This window comes from Tachyglossus aculeatus, chromosome 21 (genome assembly GCF_015852505.1).
Source record: "Tachyglossus aculeatus isolate mTacAcu1 chromosome 21, mTacAcu1.pri, whole genome shotgun sequence".
NCBI classification, from domain to species: domain Eukaryota; kingdom Metazoa; phylum Chordata; class Mammalia; order Monotremata; family Tachyglossidae; genus Tachyglossus; species Tachyglossus aculeatus.
In genome coordinates this window covers 67379029-67398487 of record NC_052086.1, presented here as the reverse complement: position 1 = coordinate 67398487, position 19459 = coordinate 67379029, and the positions used below count along the sequence as shown (strand labels likewise).

Below are 19459 nucleotides of genomic sequence, written 5' to 3'. Positions count from 1 at the left end.
TTGTTTTTGTAATTATTCCCATGGTATCTTGCTTATTATTAATAATGATGATGGTAATAATAATAAAAAAATAATGGCATTTGTTAAGTGCTTACTTTGTGTCAAGCCCCTGTTCTAAGCTTTGGGGTAGATAATAGTTGGTAAGGTTGGAAACAGTCCCTGTCCCACTTGGGGCTAACAGTTTAAGGGTTTCAAAGGAAAGGAAAGAAGAAGTTGGAGAAGCAGTTGGCCTACTGGAAAGAGCTTCGGCCTGGGAGTCAGAGACTTGGGCTCTAATCCTAGCTCTGCCACCTGTCTGCTGTTTGACCTTGGGCAAGTCACTTAACTTTTCTGGGCTTCACTATCCCCATCTGTAAAATGGGGATTCAATATCTTTTTTTTTGGCTTCTATTTTTTTGTTAAGGCTCACTATGTACCAGGCACTGTACCAGACATTGGGGTAGATAGAAGTTTATCAGGTTGGAAACAGTCTCTGTCCCACATAGGAAGCACAGTCTTCATCCCCATTTTACAGATGAGGTAACTGAGGTACAGAGAAGTGAAATGACTGCCCAAGGTGACAAGGCAGACATCTACCTCCCTTCTAGGCTACGAGCCCCATGCGGAACAGAGACTCTGTCCAGCTTGATTTTCTTGTATCTACCCCAGTGCTTACAACAGTGTTTGACATATTGTCAGCAGTTACCAAATACGGTTATTCTTAGTTTTGGCATGCAAGGAGTTTATAATCTAGAAGAGAAATGATCAAGAATTGGGCAGTCAACATCATTTGCCCCCCTCTCATGAAGTGGGGTTGTTTCCTTCTTGCACTAATCAGGAGCCAAGAGCTGCCTTTCAGAGCAAATAAAAATCAAGATTCGTGATCTTGCTCCCCTTATGCTCTCATTGGCACATACTGCCTCCCTCCTCCACCAGTTTTGCATCCCTTAGCAGCTGGTCAAGATGGATATCCCACTGGAATTTTAGATGTGAGCTTGATTTGCCTATGTTGTGTCATGGCTTCTGCCGTCAGTTGTTTTGTTTGTGGTTCATTCAGAAAACGTTATTCGCATCCTGTGCTCAGGCCTCACCAACTATCCAACCAGATTAGCTCATATAACCCTGGATATTGACTGTATGGACACGGTAGGAGGCATTCACCTTCATGGGGTGGACACCAAGGAGGTAGAGCCATTAGCTTTCCCTCCATGGGTTTTGGAGCAGTTGGCAGCTGTAACAAGCCTGCCCACCCAATACAAGCAGAAAGGGACCAGAGATGGAAATAAGATGACAGCTCCACATCTTATTCAGTGGCAGCAGGAAGGGGAGAAGGAGAGGAGGAGGAGAAGGAGCCTTGCAAGGGTCAGGGACCAGGCACAGTTCCCAACTGCGTTTTTTTTTCCATGCTTAGTACCGTGCTTTGCACACCATAAGCACTTGATACTGCTACCACTGCTACTAACACCAACTGTGTCTATTGCTCACTCATGTATTATTCCCAGCTATTTGAAGTGTTTGCACACTATAGGCACCTAATAAATACAATTAATAATATCACTAAGCATTTTCCCTAAAGGCATTAGTTAAGCACTTACTATGTGCCAAACACTATATGAAGTTATGGGGTAGGTATAATACAACCCTGTCCTAAATGGGACTGACAGCCTAAGGGGAAAGAACAGATATTTAATCCTCATTTTTCATGTGAGGAAACTGAGGCACGGAGAAGTGATTTGTCCCAGGACACACAGCAGGAAAGTGGCAGAGCTAAGACTAAAATCCAGGTTCCCTTCCACTCGGATCCATGATATAGCTTCCAAGGTGAGGTGGGTGGGCAACCTTGGAAGGGATTTTTGGTACTCTCAAAAGACGTGTTTGCTCCAGGAAAGGTCAACTGTAGGCAGGGATGGTTTCTTGTAAGACCCTTGCAGTGTCTTTCCCCAAGCGCTTAGTACTGTGCTCTGCACACAATAAGCACTCAATAAATACCATTGATTGTGTTTATACTCTATGCCTAGAAAATTGTGGAGAGGGAAACTAATGAATCCTGCAGAGGTATTTCCAACACCAGCTACAAAGTCTGTCCATTGTGGGGGTGGATTCATTCATTCATTCATTCAATTAATCGTATTTATTGAGCACTTACTGTGAGCAGAGCACTGTACTAAGCACTTGGAAGAGTACAATACAACAATAAACAGACACATTTCCTGCCCATTACAAGCTTACAGTCTACACTGAGCCCTGGGGTCAGAATCACAGGGCACCTGCATTTCAAAACAATTAGTGAAAAACCAGATATTCTCTTGCTCCACTCTGGCTTAGCAGAAATGGGTAATGCAAATCACTTTACAAAACAACAGTTAACAATATTCACAAGCTCTGAGAATCCAGACCAAGTGGAAACAAAATTCCCCTTTCCTTGCTCCTTATTTTCTTTGGAGAAAGAGAGTCACTCAGTGCTGTTTCCAATTAATGAAATCATTTTACCCCTTAAGTGCTCTAAAATATTTCATTTGTGCAGGGATATAAAGTGAAGCTCATAACTAGAGCTGAGCTGCTCCCAACCCTGTCGGAGCCTTATATGTGTAGAAACATGAACTGTGGACTCCGCTAGAATGAGAGGAATAGTCTAGGAAAAGGGCTTTATTCCAAAGAGTTACAAAACATGGTCAGGAATGTTACACTTGCATCTGATGATTCAGAGAAAAGAAAATATTAACTGCAATTTAATTTACCAACAACAATAGATGGTCAAAGCCGATAACGTTAATAGCAAAAACTACATTCCCTACAGAACAGCTTCTCTTTCTGAGAAATGAAAAAAAGAAAAAAAAAGAACTTTTGAGACACGCAGGGGCTACAAAGCTGGAGTTAGAACACCTCTCTTGCCAGATTGGGTTTCTCTGCTTCATTTCTCAGACGACCAGGAATCATATATCAATTTTGCAGTGACTGTATCTTCCACAGCCATTCCTGAAACACACAATGAAATCCAAGTCACCAGCAGCCAAATCCTGACCATTCCCTGAGACAAATTGTAGAGCGGTGACATTAGACCCATCTCAGCTCTGAGGACAGTTGTCTTCAGTCTGTAGATGGCATTGCCAAAGGTGAGACTGCATCCATCCATGAGCATGAACATCTTTGAGAATCTCTCAAACATTTGCCCACTTTATCCATGGAAATAATAGGGTATCTTTTCTGGTTCCTTGACAATCGAGATGAGCTCCTCTCCAAACCCAGTAGTTAAGAGAGGAACAGCAGTATGGTGTAGAGGATAGACGGCTTAGTGCTCTCCAGATATGGAATAGAGAAGGCTTAGTGCTCTCCTGTTGCCTGAAATCACATTCAAAGTACAAAAATAACTGGCAACCACATGGGGATTGATAGTGGAGGAGCCAGTAGTAGGTGATGAAGAATGGGAAAAAGAAAAGGGCAAATGTGTGAAGACTCAGACTCTTGTCCTCCATGTTAGCAGAGGAACCACACTTTCCCAGAATCCGTTCTCCTTTCCTGGACAAAGCTAATGTAGGAACACGAAAGTCAAAAGAAAAAAAAGTGTAGGCAGAGAATTTGCCTTCCTTTCTGCCTATCTGCTGCTAAAGTTGGGTCTCCCTGCTCTAGGATATTCACCACTTCAGGACTCGATTCACTCAGACAACACAGAACTATTTAGGTCAATAAAGAGCTCAAAACCTCCACTCTGGCTCATACTTCATTAGTGACAACAGGTCAAACTAAACAGGATAATAATCCTAGGCGAGATCAAGCCTGAAGAAGCCCTAGGAAACTGGGGGAAAGACTGAGGGCAGGGGAAGAATATTGCAGCAAGGAAATTGACCTAGCAATCTGAAAGTCCAGACCACAAAATGTACCCCTGAAAACAGTTTTCTCAGAACAACATTTATGGACTAAGAGTTATTTCAGAGACATAAATCAAGAGCAGGATACTTGGGTAGATATTTGGGGTGAAGGTCTGGGAGTGGAAGGAGCCTGGAAATGGTTGGGTTGGATCCAAAATTCCCACAAGGAAATCCCAGTATGAATTCTGGCATATCCCATGATATGACTGGGCTAAATTCCTTGAAAATGTATTTATAATGATAGTAATAATAATAATTTTGGCATTTGTTAAGCACTTGCTATGTGCCAAGCATTGTACTAATCATTGAGGTAGATCCAAGATAATCAAGTTGGACACAGTCCCTGTCCCACATGGGGCTTAAGGTCTAGAGGAGAGGGAGAACAGGTATCTAATCCCCATTCCCTCCTGTAGACTGTAAAATCACTGTGGGCAGGGAATGTGTCTGTTTATTATATTGTACTCTCCCAAGCGCTTGGGACAGTGCTCTACACCCAGTAAGTGCTCAATAAATACAACTGAATGCATGAATGAATTTTACAGATGAGGAAACTAAGGGACAGAAAAGGTAAGGGATTTGTATCTTGAATGGCTGCATTACGGGGAACATTTCCCCAAGGACCAACACTTAGAAATTAGGATCTGTTCCAGACGTCTGGAAAAATAAATCCTTTACCTAGAACTTTAGAATTCCTTTACTGCACGGAATTACAGTTCCTTTCCTACTACGTTAAACATTGCTAAACTATTATTTAATCCTTGTTAAAGTAATTCCAAGCATATCACCACAACAATAAGTGAGAAATTATACTAAGAGTATGAGTCTTAGCAAGGAGCAGCAGACACAGAACTTGTTTTGACTTACTGGTTGTTCAATTATAGTGAAGAATGTATCCAATTCAGGTTAAAAATCACCCTTCATTTCTTTGTAAACCACCTTGTAGGAAGCTAACTCCTTCCGAGCACTGCTGCACATTTTTGAACTCTTCTGTCCCTCAGGGCCTTCTTCTTCAATCTTTTTTTATAAATTCATCTGCTTCCTTAAAAATTGATGCAAGGCTAGAACATTGCCTTCAACTGTCTCGGCATCTTGTGCAATGGACTGTCAAAGTTAGGCCCAAGGCAGCTGCATCATCCATTTCTAAAATAAGTTGTTTCCCCAGTTAACAACAAATTCTAACAAAAGCTAGGTGCAGAACTTCTTCAAGATCCATTCCTCCCTATCAACCCAGATGGGGAGGAAGCGGGGAGGGATTTACTTGCCTGTAGCTCTCAGTCCTAGAGTTAGGGCAGTTGGGTTTTTGTGTAGGGTTAGGCATCCAACAATATGGGTTGTTTGTATTGCGGAGTGGTTGTAACTGGGGTATAATACCGAACAATACTGGCAGTGGTTCCCTACGATGTGTGTACTGTGGGGCTGCTGAAATTTGTTACATGCTTGTACTTGAGAGCAGCCCCAGGGGTTGGGGGAGAGGGGAGTCTGAGTAGGGGGACCCTGATTCCTTCTACCATGCCACTCTCCATCTGGCTCCCAGGTAAACGAATTTCTGGGAGCTGCTTGAAGCAGACACTGCCCACGTGGCCATCAGCCCACCAGAGGGTCGCCCGGCCCTGACTGGAAAGAAAGGCTCCAGTTCAGAATGGAACACCAGGCCTCTTACGTGGTTGCAATATTTCACCTCTTTAAAGGGTCACAATGGCCCATGATCAAATGGATTTCGTGGACTTCGGAGTGACATGTCTGATTTGGAAGAATGCTCACAAACACCCCTTTGCTGTTTGTTCTGGGTTGGCCAATATCCCAGATGACCACTCTTAATGATGATGATGGCGTTTATTAAGCGCTTACTATGTGCAAAGCACTGTTCTAAGCGCTGGGGAGGTTACAAGGTGATCAGGTTGTCCCACGGTGGGGGGGGGCTCACAGTCTTAATCCCCATTTTACAGATGAGGTAACTGAGGCACAGAGAAGTGAAGTGACTTGCCCAAAGTCACACAGTGACAACTGAAGAAGCCGGGATTTGAACCCATGACCTCTGAGTCCAAAGCCCATGGTCTTTCCACTGAGCCAAGCTGCTTCTCTACTCAGGGCTTTATAGATAAAGGTAGGTGTGAAGCAGGCTTCAGTTCTAAAACCCCATTTCTCCTTGGTTCTGCATTAAAATAGATGGGATCTCCCATTAGATTGGCTCCATTTGTAGATTGTCTGCTCCTTGAGGGCAGGAATCATGTTTACCAACTCCCTTGTACTCGCCCAAGTGCTTTTTATGGTGCTCGGCATACGGTAAGCATTCAATAAATATCTTTATTGGGAGACATATGGGATGATGGAAAGTGACAAAACACAAGAGGGGCAATCACCCTTACTTCCTGTCAGAGTCAGATATCTGTCTGTGCCCTGTAAAATGAGCTTTCTATATTTCCCTTGGGCCTTAAAGAGATGTTCTTGATCTGGGCATCAGCAATTTCTCTTCAAACCCCCATGAGCTCATTTAATCGCAAACAGATAAGTTAACAGATGACTTGTGGGAAGCAGTATGGCATAGTGGACAAAGCACAGGCCTGGGGGTCAGAAAGTCATGGGTTCTAATCCTAGCTCAGCCACTTGTGTGCTGTGTGGCCTTGGGAAAGTCACTTATCTGTGTCTCAGTTACCTCATCTGTAAAATGGGGATTAAGACTGTGAGCCCCATGTGGGACAGGGACTGTGTCCAACCTGATTTGCCTGTATCCACCCCAGTGCTTAGTGTAGTTATTATTATTCATTCATTCATTCAATCGTATTTATTGAGCGCTTACTGTGTGCAGAAAATTGTACTAAGCACTTGGGAATTACAAGTTGGCAACATATAGAGATGGTCCCTACGCAACAGTGGGCTCACAGTCTAGAAGGGGGAGACAGAGAACAAAACAAAACATATTAACAAAATAAAATAAATAGAATAAATATGTACAAATAAAATAAATTAATAGAGTAATATATATGTACAAGCATATATACAGGTGCTGTGGGGAGGGGAAGGAGGTAAGGGGGGGGGGATGGGGAGGGGGAGGAGGGCAATATTAACACTATAACCATCAGGGCTTTCAGAGTAAATCATTTCCATTTGTTCTGCTAAATAAAATATCCTGACAGATATGGCCAAAGGTTGGCAACTCTTACCCAGAGACTTGAACACCGTGGTTTTCTCACACTGGGCTGGTTTCATTCCTCTCACTACCTCGCCCAGCTCGGCAAAGATCTCCACCTAAAACGCAAGGACACATCGGTCCGGTGAAGGCAGCACCAGGTTCAGGAGCAGGAGTTTGAGAAGCAGTGTGGCCTAGTGTTAAGAGCCCTGGCCTGGGAGCCACAGGACCTGGGTTCTAATCCCAGCTCTGCCATGTACTTGCTGCACGACTTTGAGCAAGTCACAACTCTGTGTCTCAGTTCCCTCATCCGCAAAATGGGGATTTAACATCTGTTCTCCCTCCATCAAAGACTGTGAGTCCCATGTAGGACCTGATGTATCTACCTACCCCAGTGCTTAGTATAGTGCTTGGCACATAGTAAGTGCTTAACAAAACTAGCATTATCATTATTATTATTATTGCTTGGTCCAGTGGCTGAGAAGGAAAGCCACAGAGTTGGGAGCTTCGCACTAAAATCCCATCACGGGTTGGCACTGAAATCCCATCTAGCTGAATTTTCAGCTGGTGAAAGTTCCCTGCTAAGTCATCCCTGATGGTGGAAAGGGGCAGGAATCCATGGGACTACCACACTGAGCATTAAAGGGGTGCGTTTGTGGGCAGGGGGGAGGTGGGCTAGAGTTGTCCATACACCTTGTATATAGAACCAAAGAATGTTAAGGTTTGAGAGACAACCACATACAACCCACTGAGGGTCTGTGTAGATGAAATTCTCTTCTGCTTTTAAAGGTGTTCAGAAGGAGCTTCCTTAACTCCCCCTGGGGCTTATGGCTCTCACCGTCAGAGTTAATTTTTCACTTGGCAGTTTTATTTCCTTTCATTCTATTCCTACTGGAAGTAGAGGATGGCTCACCATCAGCAGTACAAACCCCTTAAATACAGGGCTGTAAATATGAAGTTAAATATTTTACTACATTTAATATAATATGTAATCAATATGTTTAAATATAGGGTTAAGTATTTCAAAGAGATGTCCTCAGGGTTGTGGGCGATTCTCTCTCTATCTCAATATATATGGTCGAAGATTGGAAAATGTAGCTCAGCCTTCCCTTGTCCAAGCTAAAAAAAAATTAATTCCCTTTTAATCTTCCTCAGGCAGTAATCCATCAACTGTGGGATCAGTTGTGGTGCTACTTTGAGGGGAATTCGATTCCAATGACTCAGAGCCTCAGACGCGGCCCTTGGGATCTTTGGACTACAGCCTCCAAGGCTAGGAAAATGAAATTCTGGGGCCCAGTCCACACTCTCCTAGTGAGTAGGAAAGGATGGGAACTTGGGGAATTGGAATAAAGATCAAGGAGCCCTGTAAGCTGGGGTGGGAGGTCCAAATGCTAAAAATTAAAGTCCGTGCAACAGGTCCAAGTACTTAGAACAGTGCTTGGCACATAGTAAGTGCTTAACAAGTATAATAACCATCATAATATTATATAAAAACAAGTGTCAGTTCAAGGAATCCCTGGAGATTGTGGTCAGCAAACAAGCCCTGCCAAAAGCCCACAGTCCTTTGGAAAAAAGCAGTTAGAATAATCAAGCCCTTAAATAACAAACGAAAGACTATGCAGAAGACAAAGTGCTCAACAAAGCAGCCAGAAAGCAAGGCTCACCCCAGATAATATGACATCTCCTGACTCCTTCAGAGCTGCTTCCCGGGAATCCACATACAGCACGGCGTTCTTCATGACCTCATCATCCAGTTCCCTCCAGTCAGGCCTGCTGGCTCCTACAGCTGAGAAAAGCCAACAGGAATGCTCTTTAAAAGCAAAACAAGAGAGAAACTTCAAAGTTAATTTGGTAACCAAAAGCATAATCGACCAGGCAGCTCCAGCAATGCGTGGGGTAGGACTTTGGCAAAGGCTCAGCCTCTCTGTTTGCCTCATGGCCTGACATGAGGAAGAAAGACCAATGTCCTGGTTGAAGAGTAACTCCCCATTCTCCACAGATCTACCACAGAAAGCATCCACCCACTCAGCAGCACCCTAGAGATCAGCCCGTGGCAAAGCCCCCCAGGACAAGACAGAATAATCTCCTTTTGCCCAGTTTCTCCCTCCCATGAGCAGCAGGATAAGAGGTGTAAGGGTGGTCCAGCTCACCAAAGCATTTCATTGCTGATGTGTCCTCCTACCCTTGCTTCCCCACACACCTCTATGCTTCTTAAATTCTCCACATGTTCTCACAGTTCCTAGATTTTAACATATACGTGTATATATATGTGCATATATATAAGCATATATATATATGTGCATATATATAAGCATATATGTGTGTAAATGTATATGTGCGTATATATGTGTACGTGCATCTATATATGTGTGTGTGCACATACGCACATTTTCATATGTACTTCTACAAGTTATAAGTTACAGCTACTGTCGAGTTCTTTGGGTCAGATGTTCTACAAAAAAAACCCCAATAAATAAAGAAGGCACAGGGAAAGCTCTATGTCTCTCAGAGAGCCCAGATGAACATTATTGCGAACAACAGAGTGAAAACTCTCTAGAGTTGAAAGTGGTTATTCAGGCGGGCTGGGAGAGAGCAGAGGAAGAGAGAAAAGGAGCTAGAGAGGGAGAGCGGGCCTTTGGCTGTGTCCCAGACTGGTCTCTGACAGTGAGGACTCCATACTGTGATTTAGGGGCACTACCCAACTCTATTAGGTAGGAATGGGCGGTAAGGAATGATGCCATATTGTGAAGAGACAAAGGGATGAGGATATAGTGAATGGAGTGCCCATTCACTTCAAGATGTCAGACTTAGGAGTAGGAGGGAGCTCTAGTGGAAAGCAGGCCAGCAGAGTGCTGTCTTGGAGGCAGTCCTTTAATGGCAGCAAGGTCATTAGAGAAGAAGCATGGCCTAGTCGAAAGAGAACAGGCTTGGGAATCAGAGGACCTGGGTTCTAATCTCAGCTCTGCCACTTGCCTGCTTTGTGACCTTGGGCAAATCACTTCACTTCTCTGTACTTCATCATCATCAATCGTATTTATTGAATGCTTACTGTGTGCAGAGCACTGTACCTCATCTGTAAAATGGAAATCTCAATACTTGTTCACCCTGTCCCTTTGACAGTGGGACAGAGACTGTATCCAACCTGATTATCTTATATAATAATTGTGAAATTTGTTAAAAAAAAAAATTTGGCATTTGTTAAGCGCTTACTATGTGCATAGCACTGTTCTAAGTGCTGAGGAGGATACAAGGTGATCAGGTTGTCCCATGTGGGGCTCACAATCTTAATCCCCATTATACAGATGAGGTAACTGAGGCACGGAGAAGTTAAGTGACTTGCCCAAAGTCACACAGCTGACAAGTGGCGGAGCTGGGATTTGAACCCATGACCATAGTTAAGCATAGTTAAGTGCTTACTATGTGCAGGTTAAGCGCTGGGGTAGATACAAGCAAACCGCGTTGGACACAGCCCCAGATCCACATGGGGCTAACAGTCTTTATCCTCATTTTCCAGATGAGGTAACCGAGGCACAGAGAAGTTAAGTGACTAGCCCAAGGTCACACAGCAGACAACTGGCGGAGCCATGATTAGACCCCAGGTCCTTCTGATTCACAGGCTTTTGCTCTAGCCACTAAACCATGCCGCTTGCTCCAGTGCTTAGTGCAGTGCTTGGCACAAAAGAAGCACTTATCATTATTATTAGCAGGGATTTGGCAGACCGGCTGGTTTATTTCACTCTAATGCTAAAATGAGCCTAATTCAAGACAGGAAACTCTTGGGAGCCACAGACGGAATTCAGAAATTGCCAGTCTGTGGCTAGTAAAGGTCAAGATTGGGGGCACAATAGGCTAACTCACCATTGATGTGTGCACCTGGCTTCACCCAGTCACCAAATAGAATGGGTTCCGTAGCCATAGTGACCGTGATGATCACATCAGCGTCCATCACGGCCTCCTGGACTGATGAACAAACTCGCACTTCTCCTTCCACAGTCTGGGCAAACTTTTCAGCATTCTTCTTGGTGCGATTCCATATCCTCACCTTCCCAGCCGGGGTGGAATCAAATACAAAGACACGTGATCCAGTTGTGCAACATTGGGGAGTGAAGGACGGGGAGAGGGGGGAAAGAGGAAGAACATCTTGACAGTGACCCAAATGTTAAGGATAATGAAAGGGGGAAAAAAAAACCCAAATAATCAGGGCTGCAGAGGAGTGATGTAGGTTGTGGAAGGAAATTGGATGCATTTTCCCCTCCAAAACCAGGTCAATTAATCAATCCATGGTGTTGATTGAATGCGTTATTGAGAGCTTACTCTGTGTCAAGCACTGTACTAAACTCCCGGAGAGTACAATACAATAGAGAAACAATGTAGCCTAGTGGAAAGAGCACAGGACTGGGAGTCCGAGGACCTAGGTTCTAATCCTGACTCCTCCACTTGTCTGCTGTGTGACCTTGGATGAGTCACTTAACTTCTCTGTGCCTCAGTTCCCTCAACTGCAAAATGAGGATTCAATAACTGTTCTCCCTCCTACTTAGGCTGTGAGCCCCATGTGGGACCAGTTCACCCCAACATTTAGTACAGTGTTTGACACACAGTAAGCACTTAAATACCCCAAATATTATTATTATTATAATTGGTAGACACGATCCCTGCTCTCAAGGATTTTATAATCTATTGGCAGGGACAGACATTAAAATAAATTACAGACAGGGGAAGCCAGGGAATTTTGAAATCCCTCTCCCTCTCCCTTTAGACTATAAGCTAATTGAGGCAGGGAACACGTTTACAAACTCTGTTGCATTGTACTCTCCCAAACACTTAGTACAGTGCTCTGCACACGGTAAGCACTCAAAAAATACCATTGACTGATTGACTGATGGTAGAGGAATGGAGGAAAACCACTTAACCACAGTGTTTCCCTTTTCCGGACTCACGATAATTCACTGATCCAGCTTAATTTTGAGCCACTGACAGAGAACCAGCTCCCACTATCATGCCCCCGAGGTTACCTCTTTAAAAGAAAATTGTTCCATGAAGACCTCATAATGGCTGTAGGCCTGCACACCAGCTCCGATAATGCAAAGCACTTCACTGCACGGAGGCTTTAAATACTGTTGGCAGGGGAAAATAAAGGAAAAACCACCAAAATAGAGCACAAAAGAATAGAAAGTAGTCTACCTGATGCATCCTAATAGTGCCGGAGGAAAGAACCTTAATAAAAGCAGACCTTACTCCACAAGCAATCAGAATAAAAAGCAACCCATCATAATACCCGCGGAATCAGTCTGAAAGTTTCAGCCGAGAGACCCTAGGGGCTGAACACTGAATCCAGTCCCAGTGTATTCACTCATTAAACACTCATTAAAATATTACCTGCCAACGCGCTTCAGATTTTATCAGGGATGTGAATACCCAGGAGGCTTGTGGGCAATCACTTGTGAATCTCAATACTGAGTGGTGGCTGGTTTTAGTACGTCAAGGAGTGAGCAGAGCAAACTCTCCTTGAAACTTTCTTCCTTGTACCAAAAAGAGTCTCCTACTCAATTCTAGATGATTTGGGACCAGATGGAATGAATACCGAGTTAACAAAGTCGCTGTGATCTGCTGCTTTTATTCTTGTGTTCGATTACCAGGCCCGATGCCCAGATGAATGTCCCAGTTCTGTTCCCCACAAAATAACTCCTGAACATACGTGCAGAATGCATTCTCTTCCCCCTCCTTTCCCTGGGTTTTTCTCTCTCCTGCCACACCCCCTAGGTTCTTGAATGTCCTTTGTTCAGCCTCAGTTTGCACCTCTCTGACCCAGGGCCTACTGTCACTTTCCAAAGAGTTACTAATCCAGCCATTTTACATGTATAAATGCTATTGCTTCAATTGTTTAACACAAGACCTAGAAGGGGAGGTGGGAGGCGGACTCCCCTCCCCTTCTCCTCCTGCTCCGTATACACTGTCCTTGCTGAGAATCTCCCCGGACCGTCCCTCTGGCACCCAGGAGCCAGGCCTACCTTGGTGGCAATGGCCGACACAGCCGCAGTCCGTTTGGCCGTGATGATGTTTCCATCCATGACCTTTTTAAAGGAAGGCATTGAAGGTAGTGAGGAGCCCCCCAGGGCCCTCATCAGTACGTCTGCTACTCCACCCAGGGCATCAACAACAGGAGAGTGTGAGGGGTTGCTTGCCTGGGTCACTACCCCTTAATGCCTCATCAACATCCTGCAAGCATGCCCCTGGTTCATCGGGAGAGGGGCAGGACATCCAGGGAATGAGGCAGAAGAATGTCTCTTCTGAGCCCCATCACCCTAAAATGTTGGCCCAGGAGAAGGGGGAGGAAGATTCAAGGTTGGACTTCTATTTATTAAACACCCCCCAACCCCATTTCTGGACCAATGCCAGGAGTCCTGCACACCTTCCAAAACAGGATATTTTATTTCTGTTGCATGCTCTCAAGGATTGGGGTTAGGGGGGAGTGGATAGAGAGGGAAAAAAGACAGCGAGAGGAGAAAAAAGAGAGACATATTCATGGCCTAGTGGAAAGAGCACAGGCCTGGGAGTTAGAGAACCCAAATTCTAATCCCAGCTCTGCCAAATAATAATAATGATAATAGTGCTTACTGTGTACCAGGCACTGTTCTAAGCACTGGAGTAGATACAAGCAAATCGGGTTGGACACAGTCCCTGACCCACATAGGGCTCACAGTCTTAATCCCCATTTTACAGATGAGGGAACTGAGGCACAGAGAAGTTAAGTGATTTGTCCAAGGTCACACAGCAGACAAGCGGCAGAACCAGGTTTGAAACCCAGGTCATTTTGATTCCCAGGCCCGTGCTTTTCCCACTAGACCACGATGTCTACTCGTGATCCTGGGCAAGTCACTTAACTTCTCTGTGATGCAGTAAACTCATCTTTAAAATGGGAATTAAATCCTCCTCCCTTGAATTGAGACCGTGAGCCCCTTGTGGGACAGGGACTGTGCCCAAACGGATTAACCTGTGTTTATCCCGGTGCTGAGAATAATGCTTGGCACATAGTAAGGGCTTCATAAGTACCATCATTAAAGAGCGGAAAAAGGGACTCTAAAGGGATGCTAATGATGAGCAGGAGGAGGAGGATCTCTTAGGGCCAAGGCTGGCTTACTGCTTGGACTCAGTTTAACCTGTTCCTGTTGGCAAAGTGACTTTGTGCAGGCTTGGGGGTGGGATGGGGGGGTCCTGTGTGTCCCCAAGTCGGTCCTGTCCCCGGGTCGGGGCTGCTGTGGCAGTGGGGGACCCCGTCCCCCGACAGCAAGGGCAGAGCAGGGGGTCTCACCGCCAGCAGGGAGCCGTCGCGGGGGTCGAAGAGCATCACGGTGGCCTGGTGCGAGGGGGCTGCGGAGCCGGGGCTGCGGCCCTCGTAGAAGGTGACCAGCTTGGTGGTCAGCGCGTCCTCGGCCGCGCTGTAGGCGGGCATCACCCCCAGGAACCTGCGGGGAGCACTGCTCAGGGGGGCCCCTCACCCCCCGCAACCCGCCTCCAGCCCTGGGCTCGCCCCCTCCCCTCTGCCCCAGCCCCCTCCCACCCGGCCCTCTCCCCTTGCTCCCCTCCCCTTCGCCCTAAACCCCCCACCCGCCCCCTCCACTTTGCCCTAGCCCCCCGCCCCCTCCCCTCTGCCCTTTGCCCTAGCCCCCTTCCTTTGCCCCAGCCCCGTCCCCTCTGCCTTAGCCCCCTCCCCTGTGCCCTAGCCCCTCCCCTCTGCCTTAGCCCCCTTCCTTTGCCCTAGCCCGTCCCCTCTGCCCTAGCCCCCTCCCCCCTGTCCTAGCCCCCTCCCCTCTGCCTTAGCCCCCACCCCTCTGCCCTAGCCCCTTCCCCTCTGTCCTAGCCCACTCTCCTCTGTCCTAACCCCCTCCCCTCTGCCTTAGCCCCCTCCCCTTTTCCCTAGCCCCCTCCCCTCTGTCCTAGCCACCTCCCCTCTGCCCTAGCCCCCTCCTTTGCCCTAGCCCCCTCCCCTCCGTCCTAGCCCCCTCCTTTGCCCTAGCCCCCCACTATCCTAGCCCCCTCCCCTCTGCCCTAACCCCCTCCCCTCTGTCCTAGCCCCCTCCCCTCTGCCCTAGGCCCCCCCCTGCCCTAACCCCCTCCCCTCCGCCCCGGCCCCCTCCCCTCCGCCCTAGCCCCGTCCCCTTTCCCTTAGCCCCCCTCCCGGCGCCCGGTCCGCGTTGCCCCCGCCCCGGGCGGGGTGCCCGGGGGGGGTGTGTGCCCGGTGTGCCCGGGGGGGTCCGTGCCCGGTGTGCCCGGGGGGGGTCCGTGCCCGTCCGGGTCGGGCTCACCCTCGGTGCGGGGCGACGGGCAGCACGGTCCTCAGGGGCTGCACGACGCCGCCGTCGGTGCCTCGGGAGCAGTTGGCCAGCGCCGACTCCAGCGGGGCCAGCAGCAGGCTGACCCGGCCCAGGTGCCGAGACACCTCCCCGGGACCCAGGAAAGCCGGGACCCCCAAGCTCATCCTGCCCGACGCCCACCGGACACCGGACAGACACCGGACACCGGACAGACACCGGACGGACACCCCCCCACCGGACAGACAGCGGCCACCCGCTCCTCGCTGACCACAGCCCCCCACCGGACCAACCGCACCCCCCCCGGGGGCCACCGATCCCGCAACCCCGACAGTCCTCTAACAGCCTGCACTCCTTCCCCGCTACTCCGCTCCTTCCTTCCTTCCCCGTTTCTCCTCTGCTTCCTTCTTTCCTTCCTTCCTTCCTACCTTCCCCACTTCTCCTCTTCTTCCTTCCTTCCTTCCCCACTTCTCCTCTTCTGCCTTCCTTCCTTCCTTCCTTCCTTCCTTCCTTCCTTCCTTCCTTCCTTCCCCGCTTCTCCCTCTTCTGCCTTCCCTGCTTCTCCCCTCCTTCCTTCTTTCCTTCCTTCCTTCCCCGCTTCTCCTCTCCTTCCTTGTTTCCTTCCCCGCTTCTCTCCTTCCTTCCTTCCTTCCTTCCTTCCCCGCTTCTCCCCTCCTTCCTTCTCTCCTTCTTTATTTCCTTACTTCCTTCTCCGCTTCTCCTCTCCTTCCTTCCTTCCTTCCCCGCTTCTCTCTTTCCTTCCCCGCTTCTCCTCTCCTTCCTTGTTTCCTTCCCCGCTTCTCTCTTTCCTTCCCCGCTTCTCCTCTCCTTCCTTGTTTCCTTCCCCGCTTCTCTCCTTCCTTCCTTCCCTCCTTCTTTCCTTCCCCGCTTCTCCTCTTCTTCCTTCCTTCCCTCTTTCCTTCCTTCCCCGCTTCTCCTCTTCTGCCTTCCCCGCTTCTCCTCTCCTCCCTTCCTTCTTTCCTTCCTTCCCCGCTTCTCCTCCCTTCCTTCTTTCCTTCCTTCCCTGCTTTTCCTCTCCTGTCTTCCTTCTCTCCCCGCTTCTCTCTCTCCTTCCTTCCCCGCTTCTCCTCTCCTTCCTTCCCCTGTTCTCCTCTCTCTCTCTCCCTCCTTCCCTGCCGATTTGCGGGTCCTGGTGCGGGCCCAGCCGGGCTGTGCTGCCCCTTGGACCTGCCTGCAGCCTTTATAGGGATCCGCCCCCCAGCCCAGTCCGGCCCAGTCCGGCCCAGTCCCTCCCAGTCCGGGGGTGGGGAGGAGAGGAGGGGAGAGAGGGAGGCGGAGAAAAATGGATAAATGAACAAAATTGGTTCTCAGGAAAAAGAATGCCCAATTGTACTCAAGTTAATTACGTAAGGTTTTTTATTGTCCACATGCCTGTTCAGATAGACCATATCCGTATAATCAGTTTTCCATTGTGTTTCTTTTCACTTTCATAATTTAGAAATTTCTCTTTCACAATCTAGACTGTGAGCCCGTTGTTGGGTAGGGACCGTCTCTATAAGTTGCCGACTTGTACTTCCCAAGCGCTTAGTACAGTGCTCTGCACGCAGTAAGTGCTCAATAAATACGATTGAATGAATGAATGATTTACTGTTTTGCAAACTGCTATGAGCTTTGCTTCCCCACCCATCTCAAATTCATTCATTCATTCAATCGTATTTATTGAGCGCTTACTGTGTGCAGAGCACTGTACTAAGCGTTTCGGAAGTACAAGTTAGCAACATAATTGGACTTTTAGACTGTGAGCCCACTGTTGGGTAGGGACTGTCTCTATATGTTGCCAATTTGTACTTCCCAAGCGCTTAGTACAGTGCTCTGCACATAGTAAGCGCTCAATAAATACGATTGATGATGATGATGATGATGATGATGTCACTATTGTGCCATAGAGGAGGAAAATACCGCCAAGAAAATACAACCCTTGGAATGAGATCAAATTAACATCTAATGTGTATTTTAGAAACCTTTTGGCCGGGTTCTTACTCTGATAACACAAGTCAAAACAGGAAATGGTAGATGGGAAAGAACTGTTATTAATTAAAAATGCAAATCTTCCAAGAGCCAAAGGGAAATGAGACCTCAGGGGCTTTAGCTAGACTTGAAAACTTCTTTGCACTTCTTATTTGGTACTAATAATTGTCCGTGAAGATGATTTCATCCTGAGAGAAATACCTGTCATCTCCTTTTATTAAATGTCTCCACCTCAAGCAAAGATAAAGCGCATTTATAGGTGGGGTGTGCCCCAATATGAAACCCCACCAAGCTTCTACATTTCCTAGGGACCTGTTTTGAAGAGCCAATCACTCTTCTCTGGTGGGTACCAGGGGACGTGTATTTGAAAATGCTCAATCTTGGGGCTCCAGTCCCAAGGAGGAGGACTCAATCAATCAATCAATCAATCAATCGTATTTATTGAGCGCTTACTATGTGCAGAGCACTGTACTAAGCACTTGGGAAGTACAAATTGGCAAATTTGGGAAGTACAAATTTGCTCTTTGACCAAAGCAGATAGCACTACTGCTATTGCTACTTTTTCACGGGCAGAAGAGAAAGCCGGAAGATCTCGTAGGCCTTTAACATCTCAGATGACTGCCCCAGAATCTAATAACCAATTAATGAGTGTAATGTTCTTTGAAAATACATAAGTGCTTATTTATTATTTACGATTTCTACACATGCTGATGAAATGCCTAGCACACGCGATCTTAGTCCCATTATTAATTACATTCCCATTAGGCCACACACTTTGCAATACTGTACTGAGTTGGTAAGGATTCCTCACACACAAGCAGACAGGAAACAGCAGCAAGGGACGAGTCCTCTGGAGCTGGAACACCAGCTGAAGAATAATGAGACAACTGCTGGACTCCAGGGTGAATCAATCAATCAATCAATCAATCGTATATATTGAGCGCTCACTGTGTGCAGAGCACTGTACTAAGCGCTTGGGAAGTCCAAGTCGGCAACATATAGAGACGGTCCCTACCCAACAGTGGGCTCACAGTCTAAAAAGGGGGAGACAGAGGACAAAACCAAAACATACTAACAAAATAAAATAAATAGAATAGATATGTACAAGTAAAATAAATAAATAAATAGAGTAATAAATACGTACAAACATATATACATATATACAGGTGCTGTGGGGAAGGGAAGAAGGTAAGATGGGGGGATGGAGAGGGGGACGAGGGGGAGAGGAAGGAAGGGGCTCAGTCTGGGAAGGCCTCCTGGAGGAGGTGAGCTCTCAGTCGGGCCTTGAATCGGCTCTAACTTTCACACCATCCCTTTAAAGCTTTCATTCTCTTCTTTCTTTTTATTCTTCTTTCTTTAGGTTATTTGTTAAGCACTTATTATACATCAGGTGCTGTAGTAAGCGCTGGGGTGGATAGAAACTAATCAGGTTGGACATAGTGCAAGACCCACATGGGGCTCACAGTTTCAATCCCCATTTTACAGATGAGGTATTCGAGGCACAGAGAAGTGACCTGCCCTCAATTAATACGATTGAATGGATGAATGAGTGCTTACTATGTGAAGAGCACTGTACTAAACCCTTGGGAGAGTACAATACAACAGAATCAGTAGGCATGTTCCCTGCCCATACAATCTTTACCCTACTTAGAACAGTGCTTGGCACATAGTAAGCACTTAACAAATACCATCATCATTATTATTATTTTATTATTACTTAGACTGTGAGCCCCAAGTGGGATTTGATTATCTTGGATCTACCCCAATGCTTAGTACAGCACTTGATACATAAAACCTTCGGCACATAGCAAAACCTTCATAAATACTATTGTTATTTATATTAATTAGTATTAATTAATTAGAACAGTGCTTGGCACATAGTAAGCACTTTACAAATACTATCATCATCATTATTATTATTACTTAGACTGTGAGCCCCAAGTCGGATTTATCTTGGATCTACCCCAATGCTTAGTACAGCGCTTGGCACATAACAAAACCTTCATAAATACCATTGTTATTTATATTAATTAGTATTAATGATGATAACGATAACTCTGGGGACCGCGGAAAGCCAAATAGCGCAAAAGAAAAAGGCCGCGAGCCAAAGAACTAGTGCGAGCTCCCAGGTTGTGGTGTCCCACTGAAGAACTCTGGAAAGGGAGGACTCAAGTAGTAGTGGGGGAGAT

At 46.7% G+C, this 19459-nt stretch overlaps 1 protein-coding gene across 1 annotated transcript; it reads right to left on the bottom strand.

Moving 5' to 3' along the window:
* Positions 1-2598: 2598 nt before the first annotated feature.
* CRYM (crystallin mu) lies at positions 2599-15711 on the bottom strand. Its single transcript, XM_038763494.1, has 8 exons — positions 15276-15711; positions 14282-14435; positions 12981-13043; positions 11985-12086; positions 10831-11014; positions 8637-8758; positions 7007-7091; positions 2599-2955 (listed from the first exon to the last, which is right to left on the bottom strand). The coding sequence occupies exons 1-8, from the start codon at positions 15446-15448 to the stop codon at positions 2891-2893; spliced, it is 948 nt and encodes a 315-aa protein (XP_038619422.1). The 5' UTR covers positions 15449-15711; the 3' UTR covers positions 2599-2890.
* Positions 15712-19459: the final 3748 nt, after the last annotated feature.